Source organism: Artemia sp. Qi Xiang Cuo, chromosome 11, assembly GCF_049724085.1.
Source record: "Artemia sp. Qi Xiang Cuo chromosome 11, ASM4972408v1, whole genome shotgun sequence".
Taxonomy (NCBI): Eukaryota; Metazoa; Arthropoda; class Branchiopoda; order Anostraca; family Artemiidae; genus Artemia; species Artemia sp. Qi Xiang Cuo.
Window position 1 is genome coordinate 34,762,456 of NC_142804.1, and position 27,970 is coordinate 34,790,425.

At 36.2% G+C, this 27,970-nt stretch overlaps 1 protein-coding gene across 1 annotated transcript; it reads right to left on the reverse strand.

The window, feature by feature from the left end:
* Positions 1 to 203: 203 nt before the first annotated feature.
* Positions 204 to 27,300, reverse strand: LOC148946918 (hydroxysteroid dehydrogenase-like protein 2). Its single transcript, XM_089096734.1, has 5 exons — positions 27,099 to 27,300; positions 25,422 to 25,622; positions 15,823 to 16,047; positions 6,308 to 6,433; positions 204 to 528 (listed from the first exon to the last, which is right to left on the reverse strand). Exons 1-5 carry the CDS (start codon positions 27,190 to 27,192, stop codon positions 416 to 418), a joined length of 759 nt encoding a protein of 252 aa, XP_088952860.1. The 5' UTR covers positions 27,193 to 27,300; the 3' UTR covers positions 204 to 415.
* Positions 27,301 to 27,970: the final 670 nt, after the last annotated feature.

Here is a 27,970-nt window from a genome sequence, read left to right on the forward strand (position 1 = left end):
AATTTCAACATGCCTTTTCTCTAGATGTTTTCCGTCAATTTATAAACGTTACCCAAAGCATTTATTCACGGGAAATAGAAAACATATTTCATTTCTTAATGATCTAAAATGGAGCAAAAAATAAATAAAATTGAAATATTCCTCTTCGAAGATATAAAGAGCACTATAGTTTCTTGACTTTCTAGGTTCATAAACGAGATTACTTTATGATGGAATTTTTATCATTTATTTGTGGGCTATTTCCGTCACATTAAACATTATTCATATAATCCACAATAAAAAACGCTATCTTTATTATATGATTTTGCTTCCATATTACCCAGTAATAACAATCTTTTTGAAATTCTAGCAACAACTTAGGCCCAAATTAACAAGAAAATACCGAAATGAATTACGTTAAGAATAAAACACAAAGTTAAAGTTTCGCAGAGAATTTGCTCAAAATCTTCTCGAGTTTCATAGCTTTACCCATATCTCCTTTAAGCCGTAGCTTACCAGACATAAATGCAGCAGTAGGCTTCAACTTTCCTGAAAATGAAGAATAAATTCATCCGACAAGTAAAAAAATTACCATCTGTTGATTGGTAAATCAAAACGATTCTAACCCGTCGTGACCATCAGACTAGTCATGACCAACCGGTTGATCGTTGAATATATTTTTGTCGACCATTGAATAGACTTGCTCTGAGACATTTTGCAAAACTTTTTTAATTCTTTATATCTTCTCCTCTGTTAATTATTTTTAGCCTGACTAGTTCTTTTGTCCTCGTGTATGCTGCCTGTGACCCTTGGGACGGGGGGTTGAAACTTTGTATATTTACAATAAAAATATTTGTTTATTTACACAGGATGCAAAAAGAGGATTATAAAAGAAAAATGGAAAGGAAATTTAAAACAGGACTCAAACATGTGCCAACACATACACAAAAGAAAGAAACTTAAATCTCGAGACAGTAAGACAGAAGGTCAAATACTGGACCGGACCGAATTCTGAATGATGTCATGTTTCTTTTTTAACAGCCAATTCACTTCAATTGAGCTTTTGATACTGAAATTATTTCCATTACGCAATGATATCCCAAAACGCCTCTTAAACAACAGGTCTTTAACAAAAGTCATGAGCTCCGAAAGTCAGTTTTCCTTTTTTTTTTTTTTTTTTTTTACCTCCTATAAAAATTTGTAACGCATCAAAGCCTTTAGAATTGCATCAGCCAAGTAGTTGACACAATTCTAGATCTTTGGTTTGACTTCATTTCTTCTCTGAGAGAAAGAGTTGAGAAAAAACATATGGTTTTGACTCGCAAATGACTTTATCGACCAAAAGCCTGGTAGTTCTTGCAACAATTGAGCTTTTGCATGGGTTCCAATTTAATTTTTTACGTAAAATTGTATGGTTTTTAAGGTTTCACGTCGTTACTTTAATTTTGAAATTACAATATGCAAACCTTTGAAATCAAAACTTTTATTTTGAAATTGCGAGATTTCAGGTCAGCACTTTTATTTGAATCTGCAAAACTTCACGAGTGGTGTGATGTCAAAATTTTTCCCAATTAAAAAAAAATCCGATTCCATTTCATTCTTAGCCAAATTGGGTTCACTACAGACCTCCTTCTAATATTAATTAAAAAAAACTTTTTCCACAAAATAAGTTTTTCAAAGAAAAGTAAAGACCTCCATTAAACAAAAAATGAGCAAAAATAAAATCAAATAATCTACCAAGCTCGAAACTACCACAAATCAACATCGATAAATAAATGAAACCCAAAACGAACAGAAATTACAATAAATAACTGAGTCAAACTCAAAACGAGCAGAAATTAACATAAGTTGGGTGCAAAACCCCTATGCTTTCCCAAGGCCAGAACAAAATTTGCACTTTACTGAAAAATATATAAATATTTTTACTTTTATAACTTTAATGAATCACATAGTTTGAACATTTTAATTAATAAATATTAATATTATATATACTTAACCGACAACGCACATTCATTTGTATTTTTTCAGTAAAGTGCAAACTATGTTCTTGCCTTGGGAAGGCGTAGGAGTTTTGAGATTTTCAGCAATTTTTAAAAACATACTCTTTTAAAAATCTGGACACAAATAGTACTGTTTAACTTAGTTTCATACCTCCTCTAGTTGACCTGAAATGGAAAACTTGATACCATTCGCAAAAAAATCTATTTACTTTCTTTGATAGCTTGGATACTCTTACACTATTTTGATTTGGTTAAATTTTAAGAGCAGAAGTAGCCTCGAAAGTTTGTACATAATACCCTCAGTCGTTCTTAGGATACTGCTGAGATGCCTTATTGGGAATTAGCATTATCACAGTGCATTTTGATTTAATCTTAAGGCAACATTTAGTTTTTAAACATAATGGGCCAATGGGACGGTGGGAGTGGAAGGGGGATTAGTTGCCCTCCAATCACTTTCGACTATTAAAAAGGACATCAACCCTTTCTATTTTCAATCGAATGCGCCCCTTTGGAAGTTCCCACGAGAACTCCTTCGATACGAAGTGCCCTGGTCTAAACAACGACAACAGCAAAAAATATTACTAATCACTTTCGACTATTAAAAAGGGCACTAGCCTTTGAATTTCCAATCGAATTAGCCTTCTTTGAAGTTTCTACGACAACGCCTTCTATAACAACCTTATATGCGCACAGGGCATAACTTCAAACCTTTGCCCTGAGAGTTGTGGGGGAGTATCCTTCTCAAAAACATATTTTCTATCTGGAAATCAACTAGCCTACGCTAAACAAAATGGCTATCTCAAAATTTTGATTAAATGTGTTTGGGTGAATGATGGACGTGGGGGGGGGGGCTAGTTGCCCTCCAATCAGTTTCGACTATCAAAAAGGGCACTAGCCCTTTGAATTTCCAATCAAATGAGCCCCTTTTGAAGTTTCTATGACAACACCTTCTATAAAAACCTTATATACCCCAGGACATAACTTAAGACCCTTGCCCTGAGGGTTCTTGGAGAGTGTCCTCCTCAAAAACATATTTTCTATCTGGAAATCAACTACGCTGAACAAAATGGCTATCTGAAAATTCGGTAGGATTGTGTTGGTGGGAACTATAGGCGTGGGGGAGTGGTTAGTTCTTCTCCAATTACTTTCGACTATTAGGAAGTGACCTAGTCCTTTGGATTTGCAATCGAATGAGCCTGTTTTGAAGTTCGTACGACAACGCCTTCTTATAAATCCTTCTATGCCCCCAGGGCATAACTTAAAACCGTTGCCATGAGGGTTGTGGGGGAGTGTCCTCTGGGGGAATGTCCTCCAAAAAACATATTTTCTATTTGAAAATCAACTAGCCTACGCTGAATAAAATGGCTATCTCAAAATTCTGATTGGATGTGTTTGGGGGAATGATGGGCGTGGGGGGCTAGTTGCCCTCCAATCACTTTTAACTAGTAAAAAGGGCACTAGCCCTTTGAATTTCTAATCGAACGAACCTGTTTTGAAGTTTTTACGACAACGCTTTCTATAAAAACCGTATATATCCCCAGGACATAACGTAAAACCCTTGCCCTAAGGGCTGTGGGGGAGTTTCCTTCCAAAAAACACATTTTCCATCTGGAAATCAACTACACTGAACAAAATGGCTATCTAAAAATTTTGATTGGATGTGTTTGGGGGAATGATGGGCGTGGGGTGGGGGGGGGCTAGTTGCCCTCCAATCACTTTCGACTATTAAAAAGGGCACTAGAACCCTCGATGTCTAATCGAATGAGCCCCTTTTGAAGTCTCTACGACGACCCCTTCTATATGAAGTACCCTGCTTTCAAGAAAAAAAATAATAAACTGTACATTGATCTTATATGCCCTCAGGGCATAACTTAAAACCCTTGCCCTGAGGATTGTGGAGGAGTGTCCTCCTCAAAAATATATTTTCTATCTGGAAATCAACTACGCTGAACAGAATGGCTATCTCAAATTTTGATCGGATATTTTTGGGGGAATGACGGGCGTGGGAAGGGGGGGCTAGTTGCCCTCCAATCACTTTCGACTATTAAAAAGGCACTAGCCACTCCAATTTCCAATCGAATGAGCCCTTTTCGAAGTTTCTTCGACAACTACTTCGATACGAAGAGCTCGGGTATGGAGAAAAAAAAAAACATATTGTGCCCATATCGTTCTTTACTTAGGCAGCGCGCTAGCGCTGCCTATGAAAGGTTAATTCTTGGTTATTTTAAATTTAATTAATCTATGATTTTATTTATAACCTACTTTTATTGTTGTTTTTTAATTGTATTGGCGAGAGAAACGAATCTATTTCTTTCTCTGAAAAAAATGTATAGAACCAAATTTTCTCCTGAAACTCTTTAAGTTCATGCTTCGAATTTATCTTTCAACTGTTTTAAAACCTATATGCTTAATAGTATCCAAGAACACTTATCAGTTCTCTCTTGAAGCAATTGGAGGCAAAAATACATAAACTACCAATCCCCTTAAAAATTAAGCATGACAGAGACATCAATGAGGGAGCAGAGTCAATTAAAGAGAAGGAGAAAGAGAGGGAGGAAACGGAGAATGAGAGACAGGGGAAAATACAGACTATCTCGAATACAGTAACCATAATACAAAACAAAGAACAATAGTGGGAAAAACCTATGAATAGATAAAGTTACTTATTACGCATAGTTTTCGAACCGGCAGTTCAAAATAAAAGCAATATAATGAGGAACAAGTTTCAAGTCTCTAATAAAAAAAAAAAAAAAAAAAAACGTAAGGAATTTAAAGTTAGTAGACTAGTTGGTATGGTCCCCCTTCCTGATGTAAATTCGTGCGTGCGTACTAGGTTTTAGATACACGTTTATATAAAGAGCTTAACCTTGGCGTCTGTTTTAAAGAACTAAAGAAACACGACTTAAGCAGATACAGTGTATTACTCCAATTTCATATATTTGAATCTCCCAACCGTGTAATAAATGTTACAGTTTAAAAATATTGGCGGCTCAAATCATAAATGAAACTGAAATCCTTGTAGTAATGATAAATCGAGCATTGCGGTTTTAACGACCTAGCCATCACCAGGGTTAAAACAAGCTTGGCTAACAAAAGAGTCAAATTTTCAGCGAAAAAAGTACCTTTAGTGTCGCCCCAATCTACGCAAGGGTGCTTTTCGTGCCACCTTAATTTTTTTTCTTTGTCATATTATGCGCTCAAGTGTCAAAATCAAAAAGTCGTATTTATCGACATTTCCGTCAAAAAACCGATTCACGAAAAGTTAGAGGGGAGCAAGAATTTCCTTTTCTTTTTGAAACTTTTCGTTCTTGTAGACACTTTGTTCGTGGATGATACCAAGACATCATTCTGTCAAAAACTGATACCTTTTACAAATACTGACACCAAAATTACAAACAGTACTTTTAAGACCGAAAAAGACACTTTTTTGTCTACTGTCTTAAAGTTGCTACTGCTGAAACTTTTTTTAGACTAGTATCATCAAATTTAAATGCAGCGTTTTGCATTTATCGGGACTAGCTAATTAGCTGCTTTACTATGGAACAGGTAAATTGAATGGTAAGAGAATAATCGCTACTGTTTGTTGTTGTTTTTTTTTTTTTTTTTTTTTTTGCTAGTATTACCTTGAAAAATGTAAGCTGCAGCTTTAACATTTATTGTTAAAAACGAACGTGGACTGAATTTTTTTAAATCAAGTTTTTTTTCTATGCTTAGTTAAGAAAGTTCCCTTCCCTTAATTAAACAATGAAGCAAGGGTAATATTTTTATTCAGTTTTATGATAATAACTTTTTTGCACGATTTATTTTTTCCTGGTGCATGTTAACCAAGCTGTAAAACCGTTTTAGTATAATACTTAACTTTGGCAGCTGATTTATTTATATTTGTTGACTGAGCCAAAACTGAATGTTCAATTTATGAATGTTAATATAACTGTTTCTAGAAGCATTAAACAAAAAGAATTGTTTTGAGTGAACCAGTGTTGGGGGGATTGCATTTTATTTCAGTCAAAAGGATTACCAAGTCCGAAACATGAAAAAAAATCGTCATTTTATACATAGTTATTTAGCACGTAGCATGACGCAGAAAAAAATATTGAACTGACACCATAAGTACCTCTGTGTAAAATGGGGCGACACCGAAAGCACTTTTTGGAACGAAATTTTTCACACTTTCATGAGCCAGGCTTGTGGTTACCCTGATTGCATTATCCAATGTCCAAAAAGATATTTTTTTTAAATATATGGGGAAGATTTGCCCCTTCCCCAGTCTATAGACGACTTGTCTACAGACTCTTCTGACAACAAGCAGCAGAGTAATGAAACCTCACCCTGGAACATGGTAATAAAATCCTTGGAATCCATGGTAAACGTTACATCAGGTGATTCAGGGGCTCCTTTGCCAACGGAGCCAGTGTTATTTTTCAGATCCAAATACCACTCTGATTCTTCTTCCCCTGCAAAGACAAAGAGCTTCTGAGGTGATTTTGAAAATACTAAGAGTTACACCACATAAAGCAATTAAATTACATAGGAGTATTCACAAACATACCCCGAAACATCCTGAATTTCAGGCTTTATAGTATAAATTTCCAACTTAATATATACTTCACCTGATTTTTGTGGCTGTTGTGCTTTTCAGTTTTTATAGATGTGCTCCACCTCGGTGAAATAGTTTGATTTATACATTTTTACGTTATGCAATACTCAACATACTTTTTATCAAGGAACTGCCGGGCAATATAAAGTCACTAAAATCAAGGGGAAGTGTTCTGACAATTGTGTCAAAGTGTTTTGACAGTGTTTGACACAACGATGCAATGACATTCTTTTCTCATCACATACATGGGATGCCCGAGTTACGTCAATAATATTATCTCCTGCCTTTAGCTGTTTAGTAGGCCCAGTAAACATAGGTTCAGACCATAGCGCTTTCTTAGCCTCCATAATTTCTTCAGGGTTAAAAAAATTACATGAAATTTCTGTAAACGAGCCTACAGAACATCTTTCTTTCCTTGTACGCAAGACAAATGTTACCCTTGTCTCACTTTTCACTTCACATCGGAGTAATAAGAGACATAATGTCCGTGTAGTCTATTAAAAGTGATACATAGATGGCGGTTTTTAGTTTTCAGGCTAGACCAAGTCCAATAATCAAAGGAGATTAGACGAAGAGAAATATGGTAACATTTATTCATGGCCAAAACGTCCAATGGAAGGTATTCAGTAGGTAATCCGCGGGCGTTGTCAGGTCACTGATTCAATGAAGACATAAATATATTTTTAGCTCTTATTATTAATCAAAACGGCGAATTGCGTTGCGAAATGTAATATCAGCAAGAGTTTAAAATACCATAGCCTTCTTTTTGACAGTACATATCAAAGAGTTCGTGGTAGCGAACTGTAAGCAAGGAGCGACTCCACTCAATAGTACCGGAAACTCTAAAAAACAGAATTCTGATATCAATAGACACATTAAAAGAATTGGCTTTTTATGCTGATTCCAAATATATAAGATTCATTAAGTTTAATGTTGCCAGTCAAAAGCTACTAGCCTGAGGAAATTTGCCTGATTTTCCAAAAAGGTGGGAAACACCTCCAAGAAGTCAAAGAATCCTAATGAAAATTGTACCATCAGATTCACCATTAGAGAGGACCCTACTGTAGACGTTTCAGGCTCCCTGAAACGTCTGTGAATTTTACATTTTTGAAAATGTGAATTTTGCATTTAATGCTAGAACAAAGATGCGTGTTTTTGTTGTTGTTTTTTTCCTGGGATTATCGTATCGAACCAATCGTCCTAGAAGATCGCGAAAGGGCGCATTCAAACGAAAATTAAAAATTATAGTGTCCTTTTTAGTATAGTTGAAAGATCCAATAACTATACCTTTGGGGGTAACATGAACCCCACAGCCCCTGGGGGAAGGTCTGTAGGTTATGAAATTTGCAATTGTTATCGTACAGTATTTGTTATTGGGAAGTATTCAGGCATTTTTTTTTTGGGGGGGGGGGGGGTATTTTCTGCTGGGGATGGGTTTCCATGGGGATAATTTTCCGTGGGGAGGGAAGTTTTTGGAGGTGAACTTTCCCGAGGAAATTTTACACTGGGGAAGTTGACAGAATTCCTATACGAAATTCTTTTTATTTGTTTACTTTCTTTTTGTCGACTATATTTTGCACGTGGAGATATTCCGGAGGAATTGTCCAGTGAAAAATTTTCACCGGGTTTAAAATTGTGTGAGGAATTTTCCAGAGGTGCGGGAGGGGGGGATTTTCTGCGGGATGCAGGAGAAAGTCTCCATGGGGGAAATTTCCGTAAAAGAAACTTCCCACTGGGTGGGGGGGGAATTTTCACAGAAGGGATTTCTAGAGTGATTGTAAAAACGATTAGAAATGTAAGTCTTTTTAAATTGAAAGTGTACTAAGGAGAATTATTCGGGTGGAATCCTCCGCAAGAAATTTTGCAGGGGGGGGGGGATTTTCAGCAAGGACGGACTTGTTCCATGAGAGTTTTGTCCAGGGAGGTATTTTACGTGGGAGGCACGTTTTACAGAGGATTCTTCCGTAAGGGTAGGTAATTGTTCATGGAGGGGGGGGGGGCACATTTACCGGCATTATTTGAAAAATGATCAGATATTAGATATAAAAAACAGATTTTTCAGCTGAAAGTAAGGAGCAACCTTAAAACTCAAAACGAGCAGAAATTATTCCGTATATGGGGGTTGCTCCCCTCCTCGATACCTTGCTCTTTATGCTACAGTCTGACTGTTTTCCCAACTTTTTAAGAACGATTCCTGAAACACAAGGGCCGTTTAATTAGAATAAGCTTTTTTAAAAGTGCTAAAAAAGACTTTAGCGGGAAGAGCAATGTATCGAGGACGGGGGCAAACCCCTCATGAGGAGGATATAAAAACGTATCTGACTGATAAAACTAATAGCTTTTGGATATGTTCAATCTTAAATAGCCCAAACAGATCTAGATCTCCCCCCCCCCCCCTGTATTTTCATTAATTGCAAGAAGTTTATTTTAATTTTTGGAAACACAATTTTTAAATGTATTATTTTACTAATTGGTGCATTTAATTGTTTATTAATGTTTGTATTTAATTTACGAATGAAAGATCTTAAGCCGAACCGGCCAGCCATGACAAAAAACCAACAAAGAGAAAAATCTCTAAAAAAAAAAAACAAACGAGACTGTGGCCAGTGGAGATAAAAGGAAAAAAACATAAACAAAAAAACGCTGATATTTCGCCTGTATACAAACAAGGCGTCTTCAGCACGAAAGACACAAAAAAAAAAAAACAAACAAAAAACAAGATAAAAAAAAAAACCAGAAAAAACACCCCCAAAAAAAAAAAAACAAAAATGTACAATCGGTGCAAACTAATCCACGTAGGGAAAAGATGCTAAAATAGAGTTACTTCAGTGAGGACACCAGAGTAACTGAGGAAAAATAAAAAAACTGTAAATTACTTTAATTAATCAGTTGCAAAATAATCAGTTGCAAAGCAACTGATTAATTAAAGTAATTTACAGTTTTTTTATTTTTCCTCAGTTACTCTGGTGTCCTCACTGAAGTAACTCTATTTTAGCATCTTTTCCCTACGTGGTTTTGTTTGGGCTGTTTTTACATTTTTGTTGTTTTTTTTTTGGGGGGGTTTTTTTTGGGTTTTTTGTTTATATTTTTTTGTTGTTGTTTTGTTTTTTGTGTTTTGTGTGTCTTTCGTGCTTAATACGCGTTGTTTTTATACAGGCGAAATATTCGCGTTGTTTTGTTTCTGTTGTTTTCCTTTTCTCTCCACTGGCCACAGTCTCGTTTGTTTGTTTTTTTTTTAGAGATTTTTCTCTTTGTTGGTTTTTTGTATTTAATTTAATTTGTTTACTACTTTTTAAATTCTGATTGAACATTTTTATGTTTATTTGATTTCTTGTTTGACTAATTTTTAACTGTTGTCTTGCTGTCTCGGTTGTTGTTGTTTTTTTTTTGTTTTTTTTTGTATTTATTTACTTTGACAAATGGAGCGAATTCGGCCCTATTAGAGCTTGTGATAGCCTTTTGAAAATAAACTTTATCTTATCCTTATCTTATCTTTTAACACGATCAAATTATCGATGCCCCCGCGCAGCCGGAATTGAAACCCAACATTTTCCAGTCCTTTCTTGAAAAAAGTCACTATTAATGGACTTCAGTTGTTGTCAAAGGTCTCCATAAATATCAGTGCTCTTCTAATCGAAATACTGAGCCATATCCACTTGCTTTTTTTTTGGTTCTTTGGTTGCACTGGAAAGCTATGATACCAAACTGGTTTCAAAATATAATCACATGCCCATTTCCAAGATGATTTCATGGACTTTATCCGGTAGAAACCTGATTCATTCATTTTTTCTGAAAGTGCTGTAGAAAAAACATTGAATTCTATGGAAACAAAATGTTTTGTTTTTCCGGTACTAGACTATTGATAATACATTATTTTTTTGCGCTGTTCAATTCTTAAAAATTGCAGTATTAACGACAGGTCATTTGAAATGAACATTCATTAGCTATCAGGAAAAACTTGGTGGCGTAACTTCTAGAACGGGGGATATCCCTCCTTTAGCAGGAACCTGAAGGATAGTTTCACATTTTAAACGGCAATCTCCACAAAGGCTTTGTCTCAAGCTTTACAGGAAAAAAAAAGGTAAGAAACTTTACAAGCACTCTTCTTAAGAAGAACGTTTTTCTTCCGCGTCGTACATTTCGAACATTTAATGTTCTGTAGAGGGTGTATTTTAAATTTTATAGGTTACCCGGTTATCCCAGTAGAAATGGGATACGAGTTCAATCGTATCTCTTCATCTGATATTCAGAGAAATTAGTAAGTATTTGGTCTAAAGAAAGAATACATCAAAATCTGAAACTTCATTTCTTTCCCTTTCACTTTAATCATATCAAAAAACAATCAAGTGAACTCTATTCTTGAAGGGCTTCCATACAACTAATTTACTTGTACTTGTTGCACGTCCAATCCGCATTCAGACTCATCATGGCGCAAAGCAGACGACGACAATTCTCCTTCCAGAGGTCTCCCTCGAGGGTTACAGGCTCTATGATCTCCAGTCACTGATGATTCCAACGACAGGCGTATTTTCTGAACCATCCGATTGGCTCCAGATCGAACATCACTGTCGCGAGCCACGTCTTCTTTTGGCCTCCTGTTCTCTTCTTCCATGGCGGTAGTGGTAGACATCTGAGGCATATTCTGCCTATTTGGTCATCTGGTCTGCGCATTGCGGGGCCAAACCATCTTTGTCTCCTCTGCTTGACAATATCGGAGAAAAGTGGGCGGATCCCCATATTTTCTCCTAACTTTGTCGTTCGAAATTCTATCTGAGAAGCGGATATCCAGGATATAACGCAGGTATTTGTGGTTGAATGTAAGCAGGATCAACGCTTCGGCTGCTTTCAGTGACCAGATTTCACATCGAGACATTCATAGCTTCATACATTCAGAGCTTCGTCCCATACAACACAAAGGAAGACAATTATCTTAGACTCATACTCGCACACAATCCCCAACAAATAACCTGGGAAACTGCAGTGAACAAGGGATCTATAATACTTGATTTTATTACGATGAAGGTGAACCAGATGCATTTCAAGGTGGGATGCTTTAAGAGAAGACAATCTTTTCGTCTAAATAACAAAATCTAATGCACCTTTACATCTTTTTCCCCTAAAAAGGCTGGTGTTAGACTCCTTAGATTATGCTTGGAGGGGAGAGGGATTCGCTCCCGGTGCACAAACATAGTAGTAGTAATAGCAATTTATTATAAAAAAAAGTACAGAGACAAAACACCAAAAGCGTCCCTTGCGAGGGTGTGCTACTAACAAAAAATAAATAAGAAAAATAGACAAAAAAAATAGACAAAAAAAAAAACAACAAAAAAAAACACAAAAAAAAAAAAAAACACCCACAAAAAAAAAAGTATAAAATATAATAAGCGGAAGGGTGAAACCGCGTACCGAAAAAAAAACTTACATAAAAAAAGAAAAAAAACAGAAAACAATAAACAATTACTCTCACATTTAATTCCATCAATCTGAATCTGTTTCAAAGATATATACTTATCTAGCAAACCCACACATACCTCAGATTTAAATTGACTAATGAGTTACTTCTTGGTATTTGGCATAAGCGTATTCCACAGCTTAGTCCCTCTATAGTTAACTGAAAAAGCAGTCCTACTAGAAACTAGGCGAGGAACCTCAATATCTCTACTTGTCCGAGTTTTGTGACAATGAACATTGGATCTTTCCCGAAATATTCCTGTAAAACAGTCTGGAAGGCACCCATAACAATACTTATACATAAGAACCAGTGTATAAAAATCACGCAAGCCAACTGCAAATTTAATAGAAGAAGTTATAGAAGAAAGGATTGCTCTTAATTGTATAATAATTTTATTTTAAATTTTGTCTTTTGGGTAGTCATCCAAGTGAGATGAATGTCAAGCCCTGAAGCGGAGTTTTCCTTAGCCAAGAGCTGGCGGATAAGGCCTTTTGGCCAATTATTAATAAATACAGTCGAAATTTCATCTGTCGCAGTTAAAGATAGGAACGGGGCCACAATTAGTGATAAGGAAAGAGTTAACGAGAGATGGGCAGAACATTTCGAGAATGTGCTAAACCAAGATATTGTTGCAGGAAAATATATAGAGGAAAAAGAAAAAGCTTGTGATACCTTGGATGTGAAGGAAGATTTGTTTTGTAATGAAGAATTAGCGACAGCACTAAAAGGATTAAAAAATAACAAGGCTCCAGGTGCTCACAGTGTGGTAAATGAGTTTCTTAAATATGGTGGTTCTGATGTTAGAAATAAGTTACTGAAGATTATGAATATTATTTTTGAAAAAGAGGAAGTACCTAACGATTTTAGGAAAACCTTAATTAAACCACTGCATAAGAAAGGTGGTAAATGAGAGTGTGGTAATTATCGAGGCATTAGTCTGGTCTCTGTAGGTAGCAAATTACTTAGTAATATGATACTTTTAAAACTGAGAGATGCTGTAGACAAAGTTTTAAGAGAAGAACAGTGCGGTTTTAGAAAAGGTATAGGATGTTCGACCGATTCTGTTGATAGAATAGCTTTAGCAAAGCTCTTATCCTTGTATGGTATACCAGACAAATACATTAAAGTGATAAGTGCTATGTCAAACAGTTCGTGGTAACGAACTGTAAGTAAGGAGCGACCCGGCTCAAGGGTAACCGAAACTCTAGAAAATGGGATTTTGATATCAATAGATACATCAAAAGAATTAGAGTTTAATGCTGATTTCAAATATATAAGTCTGATCAAGTTTAGTCCTACCCATCAAAAGTTACGCGCCTGAGAAAATTTGGCTGATTTTCGAAAAAAGGGGGGAAAGACCTTCTGAAAGTTATAGAACCTAAATGAACATCACACCATTATATTCAGCATATCAGAGAACCCTACTGTAGAGGTCTCAAGCTCCTATCTACAAAAATATGGAATTTTGCATTTTTTGCCAGAAGAAAAATCACGGATGCGTGTTTATTTGTTGTTGGTTTTTTTTTTTTTTTTTTTTTTTTCAGGGGTGATCGTATTGACCCAGTGGTCCTAGAATATCGTGGGAGGGCTCATTGGAACGGAAATTAAAAGTTCTAGTACCCTTTTTAAGTGACAAAATAAATGGAGGGCAACTAGGCTCCCTCCCACGCTCATTTTTTTTTCCAAAGTGGAAAATTTTTTTTTCCAAAGGGGGATTAAGTCATCCTTTTAGGATGACTTAATCCCCCGAAGTCCTCGAGGGGAGGGCTGAAAGTTATGAACTTTACCCAATGTTAACATATAGTATTGGTTATTGGGAAGTATACGGGCGTTTTCAGGGAGGATTTTTTCTAGTAGCGGGGGGGGGGGGGGGGGGTCACGGGTTATATGGGAGGATCTTTCCATGAAGGAAGTTTTCATGGGGGAAGGGACATTGCTATGAAGGGGACGCCAGATTTCCCAGCATTGTTTTAAAAAATAGATCAGAAATTAAATTTTTAAAAAACAAGTTTTTCAACTGAAAGTAAGCAGCAACTTACGAACAGAAAATATTACGTATATGATTGGGTTCACCCCCTAGTCAATACCTCGCTCTTTAAGCCAAAGATTTTTTAGTACTTTCATAACAACTATTTATTCTAATTTACGGCCTTTGTGATTAAGCGGTCATTTTTAAAGAATTGGAACAAAATTCGAACTTTCGCTTAAAGAGCAAGTATTGACTAGGGGGCGAACCCCCTAATATACATATTAAAAATATATCAATATAGATTTCTGTTACGTTAGTTAATTCGTAAGTTACGTATATTTATTACTAATAAAAGCGTTCGTAAATAAAATTAAAGAACGAGAAAGTCATTTAGCCAAAAAAAGTAAAATTAATTTGCAAATTTGTTTTGATTATTCATGTACGGTGAGCCAAAATAAAAACCTGCATTAATTCAAAACGTTCAAAAATTAAATAAAAAAAAAACAAGTTTTTTAAACTGAAAGTAAGGAACGACGTTAAAACTTAAAACGAACAGAAATTATTCCGTATATGAAAGGGGCTGTCCCCTCCTCAACGCCTCGTTCTTTACGCTAACTTGAAAAAAAACTTACTGTTTTTTATTTAATACGAGAATAACGCTGCAGCGGTTAAGGTAGGAAATGAAGTTAGCAGCTGGTTTCGTATCAATTTAGGAGTTAAGTAAGGTTGCGTTCTTTTCCTCTCTGTATAAGTTATTTTCATAGGTGTTGTCTTAAGAATCGCAGGAAAAATAATGGGAGACCGAGGAATCAAATGGGGAGGACAAAATTTCAAGCCCATTAATTATTTTGACGATTTTAGTATCCTGGAGTAAAGTTTGGTCAAAATGAATGAACTTTTAGAGGTTTTGCGAGTCCAGGGTGCCAGAATACGTTTGAAAATTAATGTCAAGAAGACCAAGTCACTAAGGCTAGTAATAAGTGAAGATGAAAAGGTGACGTTAGGTAGCGAAACGATTGATCAGGTGGGCAGCTTCACTTACCTTGGTAGTATTATTAGTAAAGACGGTGGGAGCAGTGAAGATGTTAAAAGTAAAATAGCCAAGGCTCAGGGTGTTTTTTCACAGTTAAAAAAAAGTTTGGAAGAATAGGAAGATAAGTCTACAAACCAAGATTAGAGTATTGGAAACTACACTGGTGACAGTGGTCACATATGGCTCTGAAGCATGGGCGCTCCGAAAAGCGGATGAAAATTTGCTAGATGTTTTCCAGAGAAATTGCCTACGGATTGTTCTGGGTATTCTCCCAGGGGACAGGTTATTATTGAAAGCTAATAAGAATCAGCGGTTTGACTATGAAATTTTATTGAAAAGACAGTGAAGTTGTGTCAGCAAGTTTTTCAATCAAAGTGGATTGCACCACAGGAAACTCCCAAAGCTACCAAATCGATCACCTGACATTCCTTGTGAGCTGATTTGTTTCACCTTTTTCCTACCAGGTATGCTAGAACATTTTTAGGGACTTTCCTGAACTTTAATAGGAAAACTCTGCTCCGTTTAATCAAAAGTAAAATCCGCACTTTATAATGAGATAAGTTTGAATAGAATTGAATATCTCTATCTCCGACAGTTTTCTGTCGTTTATTCGGATTTCTTATCAGACCAATACAAGTTATGGATAGACCGCTCAGTGAACCTTAAATAGTTTAGCCATACAGACTAAAAAAGTTTATATTGGACGAGACACGGTGATCCTTTAAGGTATCGAATCTCCTTAATGAGAGGAATCTAACTAAAGCTCAACTAACAAAACCCATTCATTATTACCTTTGAGATTGAATGAATAAACTGCTTTCATCTGTTCAACGATCTCTTCATTTAGCATAGCTTCTACAGTTTCAAAGACGCGGCCCACTTTTCCTAGTTCTTGTGGCTCCTGGTTTACTTTTCCATCTGGTGAGAACCTTGGAGTATTACCAAATTGTTCTAAGTGTTTAGCAATTTTCTTTGGAGATATTTCATCCAAAAAAAAATCTGGTAACAGGGAATGTCCTAAAATGACAGGTTTTACATTGAAAGAAAAGTTACAATCTAGAAGTCCTAGAAGATTAAACATTAAATGCTTACGTAATATACTAAAATATAAGCCGTACTATGAAACTAAGTTTAAATAAAGTAAAGAAATACAATAAAACTAGCAGCGAAGCCTGCTGGACCAGGACAACAAAACATAAGAAGAAAAACATAGAACACTAGCTTCGAACTCGTCTTTCACCCCCCCCCCCCAAAAAAAAAGTCATGGAAATTTTCCATTCAACCCACCACCGTGAGACAAAACAGAATATAATTAACAAAATTATAATTGTGGAACTATTCATTTAATAAGAGAAAGCCCCCCCCCCTCTCCTCTCTCATTGAACCACCCAACCCTCATTTTAAGCGAATCCTTTGTCAATCTATAGGCGTGAAATAGTCTATTAAAGACTGCCTATTCCAAAATACCAAATCATAGCCAGCGCAATCGCGCTTCCTAAGTAAAGAACGATGTTGGCACAATGTGTTATTTATTTTTTTTAGTTTCCATACCAGGGCACTTCGTATCGAAGGAGTTGTCGCATAAACTTCGAAAAGGGCTCATTCGATTGGAAATCGGAGTGGCTAGTGTCCTTTTTAATAGTCGAAAGTGATTGGAGGGCAACTAGGCCCCCCCCCCCCCCACCAACGCCCATTATTCCCCCAAACACATCCAATCAAAATTTTGAGATAGCCATTTTGTTCAGCGTAGTTCATTTCCAGATAGAAAATATATATTTGAGGAGGACACTCCCCCACAACCCTCAGGGCAAGGGTTTTAAGTTATGCCCTGGAGGCATATAAGGACGATGTTGGCACAATGTATTATTTATTATTATTTCCTTTAGAGCAGGGAACTTCGTATCGAAAAAGTTGTCGTAGAAACTTCGAAAAGAGCTCATTCAATTGAAAATTGGAGTGGCTTGTGCCCTTTTTGATAGTCTAAAGTGATTGGAAGGCGACTAACACCCCTTCCGCGCCCACCATTTCTCGAAACAAATCCAATCAAAATTTTGAGATAGCTATTTTGTTCAGCGTAGTTGATTTCCAGCAAGAAATTATGTTTTTGAGGAAGATACTCCCACACAGACCTCAGGGCAAGTGTTGTTAGTTATGGGGTATGTAAGGTTTTTATAGAAGGCGTTGTCGTAGAAACTTCAAAAAAGGCTCATTCGATTGGAAATTTTTTTGGAACTAGTGTATATAGAAGTGCTGTTATTGATGTTAAAAGTAAAGATCACCATCTAGTAGTGTCAAGGGTTAATTTAAAGCTGAAATATCGGAAGGGTAATTACCTCCCGGGAAGTTATGATGTTGGTAGACTCCAGGATGAGAATTTGAGAGAAACTTTCCAGGAACAGTTGAATGCTAAACTTGAGAGTCTAAAATTTGATAATGTGGAAGATGGTTGGAATAATTTTAGAAAAATAATTTCTGAAGTTGCTGAAGGTGTATTAGGGAAGAAAGCTAGAACTGTAGCTAAGAATATTAGTGAAAAAGCTTTATCTTTAATAGAAAGGAGAAAGGACTTGTAAAAGAATTATCTGAGGGATAGATCACATGAAAACAAAAGAAATGTAATGAAAGTGGAGAAAGTATTGAAATATGAACTAAGGAGCTGTGAAATGGAGGCCATGGATAAAATTGCCGAGGATTTAGAAGATGCAGCTAGACGGCATAATAGTAAAAGATTGTACTGGCACGTTAACAAATTGAGAGGTAGTAGTCAATCCGGACTTGTCCCAGTTAAAGATAGGAATGGGGTGGCAATTAGCGACAAGGAAAAAACTATAGAGAGATGGGCCTAACATTTTGAGAACTTGCTTAACCGAGATAGAGTTGCAGGAAAAGATATAGAGGAAAAGGAAAAATATGATCCTTTGGATGTGAAGGAAGATTTATTTTGCGAGGAGGAAATAGCAGCAGTACTAAAAGGATTAAAAAATAATAAGGTTCCAGGTGCTGATAGGGTAGTAAATGAGTTTCTTAAATATGGTGGCTCTGAGGTTAGAAATAAGTTATTGAAGATTATGAATATGATTTTTGAAAAATGGGAAGTACTTAACGATTTTATGAAAACCTTACTTATGCCACTTTATAAGAAAGGGGATAAAAGTGAGTGTGGTAATTATCTAGGCATTAGTCTGGTCTCTGTAGGTAGCAAATTGCTTAGTAATATGATAATTTTTAGACTGAGAGATGCCTTAGACAAAGTTTTAAGAGAAGAGCAGTGCGGTTTTAGAAAAGGTAGAGGATGTCTTGACCAAATTTTCACTCTTAGGCTAATAATTGAGAAGTGCCTAAGTTTTCACACACCTTTGGTCCTCAGTTTTATAGATTATGAGCAAGCGTTCGATTCTGTTGATAGAGTAGCTTTAGTAAAGGTTTTATCCTTGTATGGTATACCAAACAAATACATTAAAGTGACTAGTGTTATATACGAGAATAACACTGCTGCGGTTAAGGTGGGAAATGAGGTTAGCAGCTGGTTTTTTATTAAATCAGGAGCTAAGCAGGATTGTGTTCTATCCCCCTTTATATGGATTCTATTGATGGACTTTGTTTTAAGGAGCACAGGAAAGGCAATGGGAGACCATGGAATCAAATGGGAAGGAAAAAGTCTCCTGGACATGGACTATGCTGATGATTTAAGCATCCTAGATGAAAGTATGAGCAAAATGGATGAAATTTTAAAGGTTTTGCAAGTTCAGGGTGCTAGAATTTGTTGGAAAATTAATGTTAAGAATACCAAGTCACTAAGGCTAGGAACAAGTGAAGATGAAAAGGTGACGTTGGGTAATGAAGAGATTGATCAGGGGGGCAGCTGCACTTACCTTGGTAGTATTATTAGTAAAGATGGTGGGAGCAGTGAAGATGTTAAAAATAGAATAGCCAAGGCTCAGAGTGTTTATTCACAGTTAAAAAAAAGTCTGGAAGAATAGGAAGGTAAGTCTGCAAACCAAGATTAGAATCTTAGAAGCTACAGTGGTCAAATATGGCTCTTAAGCATGGACGCTCCGAGGAGCGGATGAAGATTTGCTAGATGTTTTCAAGAGAAATTGCTTAAGGATTGTTCTGGGAACCCGGCTGACTGACCGAATTTCAAACAATAGGCTATACGAAAAATGTGGTTCAATACCGCTTTCTAGGTCTATAATGAAAGAAAGGTTGAGGTGGTTAGGGCATGTTGTGCGGATGAAGGATGACAGATTGCCGAAGATTGTTCTTTTCGGCCAACCATCTTGGGCTAAACGGAAAGCAGGTCGTCCCCGTCTGGGGTGGGAGGACGTCATAAAGAAAGATTTAAAGGAAATGGGAACTTCGTGGGCGGGTGTAAAAAGGGAGGCTTTGAATAGATTGGGGTAGAGGAGGAGCGTGCGTAGCGGTGTTGGCCTCAGGCGGCTTGGTGCTGCGATGAGTTGTTCGTAGTAGTAGTAGTAGTAGTGCTCTTTTTAATAGTCGAAAGTGATTGGAGGGCAACTAACCCCCAACTCACGCCCACCTTTTCCCCAAACACATCCAATCAAAATTTTGAGACAGCCTTTTTATTCAACGTAGTTTTAAGTTCTGAAAATTAGGTCTTTGAGGATGACAGCTTCCCACAGCCTTCAAGGCAAGGGTAGTAAGTTACGTATGCCCTGGGGGCATATAAGATTTTTATAGAACGCGTTGTCGTAGAACCTTCACAAAGGGCTTATTAGATTGAAAATTCAAATGGCTAGTGCCCTTTTTAATAGTCAAAAGTGATTGGAAGGCAACTATCACCCCTACCACGCCCACCATTTCCCCTAACGCATCCAATCAAAATTTTGAGATTGCCATTTTATTCAGTTATGCCCTGGGGGCATATAAGATTTTTATAGAACGCGTTGTCGTAGAACCTTCACAAAGGGCTTATTCGATTTGAAATTCAAAGGGCTAGTGCCGTTTTTAATAGTCGAAAGTGATTGGAGGGCAACTAACCCCCCACTCACGCCAACCTTTTCCCCAAACACATCCAATCAAAATTTTGAGATAGCCCTTTTATTCAACGTAGTTTTAAGTTCTGGAAATCAGGTCTTTGAGGATGACAACCCCCCACAGCCCTCAGGGCAAGGGTTGTAAGTTATGCCCTGGGGGCATCTAAGGTTTTTATAGAGCGCGTTGTCCTAGAACCTTCAAATAGGGCTCATTCGATTGGAAATTGAAATGGCTAGTGCCCTTTTTAATAGTCAAAAGTGATTGGAAGGCAACTAATACCCCTTCCACGCCCACCATTTCCCCAACACATCCAATACAAATTTTGAGTTAGCCATTTTGTCCCACGCGGTTCAAAGTTCAGGAAATTATACTTTTGAGCAGGACACTCCCCCCACAGTCTTCAGGGCAAGGGTTATAAGTTATGCCCCGGGGGCATGTAAGGTTTTTATTGAAATATTTGTCGTAGAAACTTGAAAAAGGGCTCAGTCGATCGTAAGTTCACAGGGCTAGTATCCTGTGTAATAGTCAAAATAGATTTGAGGGCAACTAACCTCTTTCTCACGCTCAACTTTTCCCCAAACACATCTACTTAAATATTTGAGATTGCCAGTTTGTTTAACGTAGCTGAAAGTTTTGGAACTTAGGTCTTTAAGGATGACAAACCCCCCCCCAGAGCTCTCAGGGCAAGGGTTGTAAGTTATGCCCTGGGGGCATATAAAGTTTGTATTGAGAGCATTCTCGTAGAAACTTCAAAAGGGCTCATTCAACTGGAAATTGAAAGGGCTAGTGCCTTTTTTAATAGTCGAAACTGATTTAATAGCGACTAACGCCCCTCTCACGCCCACCATTCTCCCAAACACATCCAATCAAAATTTTGAGATATCCATTTTGATCAACGCAGTTGAAAGTACTGGAAATTAGGTTTTTTAGGATGATAACCCCCTCAGAATCCTCAGTGTAAGGATTATAAGTTATGCCCTCGGGTCATACAAGGTTTATATAAAAAGTTGTGGAAACTTCAAAAAGGGCTCATTTGATTGGAAATTGCAATTGCCCTTTTTCATAGGCATCGCAATCGCGGTGCCTAAGTAAAGAACGATGTTGGCACAATGTATTATTTATTTTATTTTTTTCATACTAGGGCACTTCGTATCGAAGGAGTTGTAGAAAGTTAGAAAAGGGCTCATTCGTTTGGGAATTGGAATGGCTAGTGCCCTTTTTAATAGTAGAAAGTGATTGGAAGGCAGCTAACACCCCTTTCCACGCCCACCATTTCCCCAAAAACATCCAATCAAAATTTTGAGATAGCCATTTTGTTCAGCGTAGTTCATTTCCAGCTAGAAATTTAGTTTTTAAGGGGGCACTCCTCCACAACCCGGCAAGGGTTGTAAGTTATGCCCTGGGGACATATAAGGTTTTTATAGAAAGCGCTGTAGCAGAAACTTCAAAAAAGGCTCGTTCGATTGGAAAAAAGGGCTAGTGCCCTTTTTAATAGTAAAAAGTGATTGGAGGGCAACTAATTCCCCTCTCACGCCCACCTTTTCCCCAAACACATCCAATCAAAATTTTGAGATAGCCAACGTAGTTGAAAGTTCTGGAAATTAGGTCTTTGAGGATGACAACCCCTCAAGAGCCCTCAGGGCAAGGGTTGTAAGTTATACCCTGGGGGCATATAAGGTTTTTAAAGAAACCTTTGTTGTAGAAACTTAAAAAGGACTCAACTGATTGGATACTGAAATTGATAGTGCCCTTTTTAAGAGTCAAAAGTGATTGTAAGGCAACTAACACCCCTTCCACGCCCACCATTTATCCAAACACATCCAATCAACATTTTGAGATAGCCATTTTGTTCAAAGTAGTTGAAAGGTCCGGAAACTATATCTAAGAGGATGACACTCCTCCACAGCCCTCAGGGTAAGGGTTGTAAATTATGCCCTGGTAGCATATAAGGTTTTTATTGAAACCATTGTCGTAGAAACTTGAAAAAGGGCTCATTCGATTGGAAATTCAAAGGGCTACTGCCCTTTTTAATAGTCGAAAGTGATTGGAGGGCAACTAAACCCCCTCTCACGCCCACCTTTTCCCCAAACATATCCAATCAAAATTTTTAGATAGCCTTTTTTCAACGTAGTTAAAAGTTTTAGAAATTAGGTCTTTGAGGATGATAACCCCCTCAGAGCCCTAGGGGCAAGGGTTGTAAGTTATGCCTTGGGGGCATATAAAGTTTTTATAGATAGTGATGTTCAAACTTCAAAAAGGGCGAAAGTGAGATATCCATTTTGTTCGACGTGATTAAAAAGTATGGACATTACACTTCTGAGGATGAAACTCTTCCTAAATCCCTCAGTCCAAGGTTTATAAGTTAGGCCCATGGGTTATATAAGGTTTTTTTTTATAGAAACCATTGTTGTAGAAACTTCAAAAAGAAATTGTTCGATTGGATATTGAAACGACTAGTGCCCTTTTTAATAGTCGAAAGTGATTGGATGGCAAGTAACCCCCTCTTACGCCCACAATTTCCCCAAAAACATCCAATCAAAATTTTGAGATAGCCATTTTGTTCAACGTAGTTCAAAGGTCCGGAAATTATGTCTATTAGGATGACAACCCCCTCACAGCCCTCAGGTCCAGGGTTGTAAGTTATGCCTTGGGACATATAAGGTTTTTATAGAAAGCGTTGTCATAGAAACTTCAAAAAGGGCTAATTCGATTTGAAAGTTCTGGAAATTAGGTCATTGAGGATGACACCCACCCCCAGCCCTCAGGGCAAGGGTTGTAAGTTATACCCTGGGGACATATTAGGTTTTTATTGAAAGTGTTGTCGTAGAAACTTCAAAAGGGCTCAATTTGATTGGAAATAGAAAGGGCTAGTGCTTTTTTTAATAGTTGAAAGTGATTGGAGAGCAACTAAGGCCCCTCTCACGCCCACCATTTCCCCAAACACATCCAATCAAAATTTTGAGGTTGCCATTTTGTTCAACGTTTGACAACCCTCCCCCCCCCCCACATCCCTCAGGACAAAGGTTGTAAGTTATGCCCTGGGGGCATATAAGGCTTTTATAGAAAGTCTTGTCGTAGAAACTTCAAAAGGGCTCATTTCATTGGAAATTGAAAGGGCTAGTGTCCCTTTTAATAGTCGAAAGTGATTGGAAGGCTTGACATTTTTATAGTAAAGATGGATGTGATTACAATGTATTACTTTTTTGTTGTTGCTGGTGTTTAGACCAGGGCACCTCGTATCGAAGGACTTGTCGTAGGAACTTCGAAAAGGGATCATTCGAATGAAAATAGAAAGGGCTGATGCCCTTTTTAATAGTCGAAAGTGATTGGAGGGAAACTAATCCCCCTCCCACGCCCAGCCCCCTTTTGCCTTTATGTTTAAAAACAAATGTTGCCTTAAGATTAAATCAAAATGCAGCTCATCTCAGCATCTCAGCAGTATCCCAAGAACGACTGAGGGCATTATGTTCACACTTTCGGGGCTACTTGTACTCTTAAAATTTAACCAAATCAAAATAGCGTAAGTGTATCCAAGCTATCAAAGAAAGTAAAGAGATTTTTTTGCGAATGGTATCAAGTTTTCCATTTCAGGTTTTCCATTCCATTTCAACTAGAGGAGGTATGAAACTAAATTAAACACTACTATTTGTGTCCAGATTTTTAAAAGGGTGTATGTTGTTAAAAATTACTGAAAAAATTTCTCCAACATACAAATAGCAGGCCAAACTATAAATTCTTAAAAAACGAAAAGATTTAAAGTATTATTTTCTTTTCCCCGAAAAGACTATGTCAATATAAAACGAACACAAATTAATTTAAAAAAATTTTTTCCACAAAATAAGTTTTTTAAAGAAAAGTAAAGAACTCCATTAAAAAAAAAACACAAATGAATGTGCATTGTCTGTTTAATATACATATACTGATAATTAGTAATTAAAATGTTAAAATTATTTGATTTATTAAAGTTATAAAAGTAAAAACATTTATATGTTTTTCAGTAAATTGCACATTTTGTTCTGGCCTTGGGAAGGCATAGGGGTTTTGAGTCCAACTTGTGTTATTTTCGGCTCGTTTTGAGTTTGACTCGGTTATTTATCGTAATTTCTGTTCGTTTTGGGTTTCATTTATTTATCGAGGCTGATTTGTGGTAGTTTCACGCTTGTGAGATTATTTGATTTTATTTTATGCTTATTTTTTGTTTAACGGAGTTCTTTACTTTTCTTTGAAAAACTTATTTTGTGGAAAAAGTTTTTTTAATTAATTCTATATGAAAAAGAACATATTCTTAATGTTTTAATCTTATCAACGGACAAAACGCCCAAAGGCAAGCTCCCAAGATAAACCCAGATTGGGAGTCTGATGCTCACCATACTGAGCTAGTCAGGCTGGTTAGCTCTTCACATCTTTGACATATCATACACGAAAACAAACAGGTTTCCCATAAACATATTTTCTCTACAGTTACAGAAACTTAGGAATTAAGTTTCGCCAAAGTAGGTTTTGGTAATATCGAGTTGATTAAAAGATATATATATATATATATATATATATATATATATATATATATATATATATATATATATATATATATATATATATATATATATATATATATATATAAAAAAAATATATATATATATATATATATATATATATATATATATATATATATATATATATATATATATATATATATATATATATATAATATATATATATATATATATATATATATATATATATATATATATATATATATATATATATATATATATATATATATATATATATATATATATATATATATATATATATATATATATATATATATATATATATATATATATATATATATATAGCCTATATAAGATAGTATATATATATATATATTTTTTTACGATTTTCTACTGATAAAACCTCGAGCAAATTTGTTGGTTAAATTTAATATAATTATGGTATTTTCACAAGAAATCCAAAATTTTGATGTGTATAAGCACTCTTAAACCATGGTACTTTGGTTAACAAAACACCTAAGAAAGCGAGTATAAAATCAAACGCCTAAAAAAATACGGAATACTGGGACAGAAAGGCCCACCCTCATAAGCATGCCTGTCGCCCCTAACTTTGTTGACAGTTGACTTAATTAGACTTTCCAGAGATGTTTCTAAAACAATGAAGATGTTCAATTTCTGTAACAGTCAGATATTGACAAAAATAACGCAAATACTCTTTATAACACGGATATGTAGAAGTATTCTTTTATAAATATAAATTTTTAAGACAACCGACTACTTTAATTAAAAAAAAAAAGTTTATCTTTTTCTCTATATTTATGAGAAATCAAGAAAACCCTCCACTAAACGAAAAAGACTGGTACAAAACTAAGTATTTACCTGGCTGAACAGCATACTGATCAAAATCGGTCACTCCCACTTCTTTCAAGACCTCTTCATCAATAGCAAAATTTCCGGTGTAATTTTTGCTATCTCTTGTAATAATAACGTAGGCGGCATCGGACATTATTTCTGGCTTGCGGCAGGAGGCAGCTACTTCCTTTCCACCGCCTAACATCTCCATGGCCGCCGTTATTATGGCTGGAATAAGGCAAAAATAAAGGTTTAAACAGTTCCTAGTGGTCACATACATCTCCTACAGTATGTGAGGTTCGAAGCAAAGGCCCCTCCCAGTGAAATCTCAAAAAGAACTCATCCACCCCCCCCTGAAAAAAATTCTGAGTGCTACTTCGAAGTGATCTGGAGTGCCTGGTAAAAAAAAATGGCACCAGGGACTGAGCAGAAGACTGACATATGAGACTTTTGTCCGGGGCCTGGCATCAAAAAAGATATATTATTTGTCAGATATAACATTTAACAGATTAATGCAATGACTTATTTTGTTATGAACTTTTTGGTCACCTTTGCAGCAAGAACAAGTTTTTCTAGACACTGGAAGACATATATGCTTGCCATTCACGCATCCTAATTCCCAATTTTTTCCCAAGTAGAGACAAAATGCCGAAAAAAAAGTTTGCAATCAGTAGATTGGCAATCAGCCGCAAGTTATCAAATAATTTATGGTGCTATTACTCTATTATAGACGCGTAATGAAAGTAAATCTTAAAACAATGCAAACATAAGAGAAACACGGCTTCGAAGAAAAATACTAAAGATAATAAATAAAACTTGTTTTATTATTTGCATATTTTTTTTTTTTCTTCATAGATAAGCAATCAAACCTAGAGCTTCTGATCATTCTATCTTGGAAAGTGAATTTAACAAATCACATACATTTCATAAAAGTGAAAAACTTAAAAATCAATGTTTTGAACGCGGAACAAGCAGTCTGGTCAAATGACAGGAAAATGCACTGGCAGAGACACTAGTTAGATTCTAGTTAGTTTCCTGACGTTATCTAAACAGAAATAAAATTCTAGGTAAAAAGACAGAACGGTAAGTTTTCGCTAAATTTGTGAAGTTATTTTGCTAAGTAGATTAAATTTGCAGGAATGAATAAGGGGCTGGGAATTTTTTTTTCGACCTCCTGCCCAATAAAACTGTCAGATAATTAGTCAGAACTAACCCAAATGAGTACACAGTAGTGCGCACATACCAAACCAACATCATGAAACCCATTCAATAATCCCCAAAAATCACAGACCAAAACGATCAGTACCAAAGGGCCAGTTTCTTAAGGTAAGTCTGTTAGTGCATATAGGTGACTTTTATGCAAGAAAGAAAAACAAATCAGAAAGGCTGACCTTGAAAGTGAATAAGCCTAGAAAAATTATAGCGAGGGGGCGGTGTTTTCCTCTTCACCATCCTAAGAAATGAGACTATCAATTAGCCTTTAAAGAGTAAGGAAAAGGGAACCCCGTTTCCGATCGTATCATTTATTGGATTTCCGATGAAACGATTTCTGGTTTTATTAAAGGCCTTGAAATACTTATTATCGAGGAACAAATTACACTTCTTTTTTTCTAACGTGCCTTGATTAAAGTTTTGCCGTGGATACTTGCAAAAGATACAAAAAAAGGTAGCAAGTAAACCAATACAATTAACCTCAATATTTACCTGTTCTTGGCCAAATAGCATTGACTGCAATCCTATCTTTCTTGAATTCGTTTGACATTCCTAATACACACATGGACATTCCATATTTTGCCATAGTATAGGCCACATGATTTTCAAACCAAACTGGGTTTAAATTCAACGGCGGGCTTATATTGAGTATATGAGGGTTTTCGGCGCTCTTCAAGTACGGTATACAACACTGGGAACTATAAAAAAAATAAAACATACAGTGCCCTTCATAAAAGCCTATAAAACTCTAGACAAAATATACAAAAGCAATTCACATAAATTTGCATATGGGATTGAGCCCCCGTGGGTCATTATGATAATTATTTCTTTAAAAAAGTATTATTCCAGGATCCTTTTTTGTGGGGGGGGGGGAGTAGTATATTATTTAAATATATTACGAAGAATTGTAAAATTTTCTTTAAGGAAAAACTTCAGTTAAGGTTTAATTTTATGACGGTTGTCCCAGTGATAATTCTAGTTGAGAGGGATCTCAAATTTGAACTTTTCTGCAAAAACGATCAATTCACGCATAAATATATATTAAACACTGAGAAGAGCCAAGCAGAGCTATCAATCAAAAACCTAAGTAAAGATTTTTAAAAAATGCATAATTTACTGTTTTTCATATGTTCAGATTTAACATTATACCTTATTGTAGCAAAGTGGAATGATGCGCAGCTTAGCAATATGGGGCCCGGGGTTCGCAGCAAATTTGGGCTATAAGCTTACTACTTGTCCCTGTAAAAAAGACCTAGCAATTGAAACGTCAATTTTGACGCCCTGTGCGCCAGCAATAGCTCTGGAGGATCTTAATTCTTTATCCTTTTGTCAGATTTAACATTAAATAATATGTTTATTTCGGC

Bases quoted from the DNA above. Each gene is read 5' to 3' on its own strand.
- LOC148946918 (XM_089096734.1), bottom strand. From the start codon at position 27,192: ATGGCAAAATATGGAATGTCCATGTGTGTATTAGGAATGTCAAACGAA. The intron at 16,048-25,421 runs GTAAATACTTAG...CTGTCATTTTAG, and splicing joins TCAGTATGCTGTTCAGCCAG to GACATTCCCTGTTACCAGAT. The intron at 529-6,307 runs GTGAGGTTTCAT...CTTCATTTTCAG, and splicing joins TTTTATTACCATGTTCCAGG to GAAAGTTGAAGCCTACTGCT.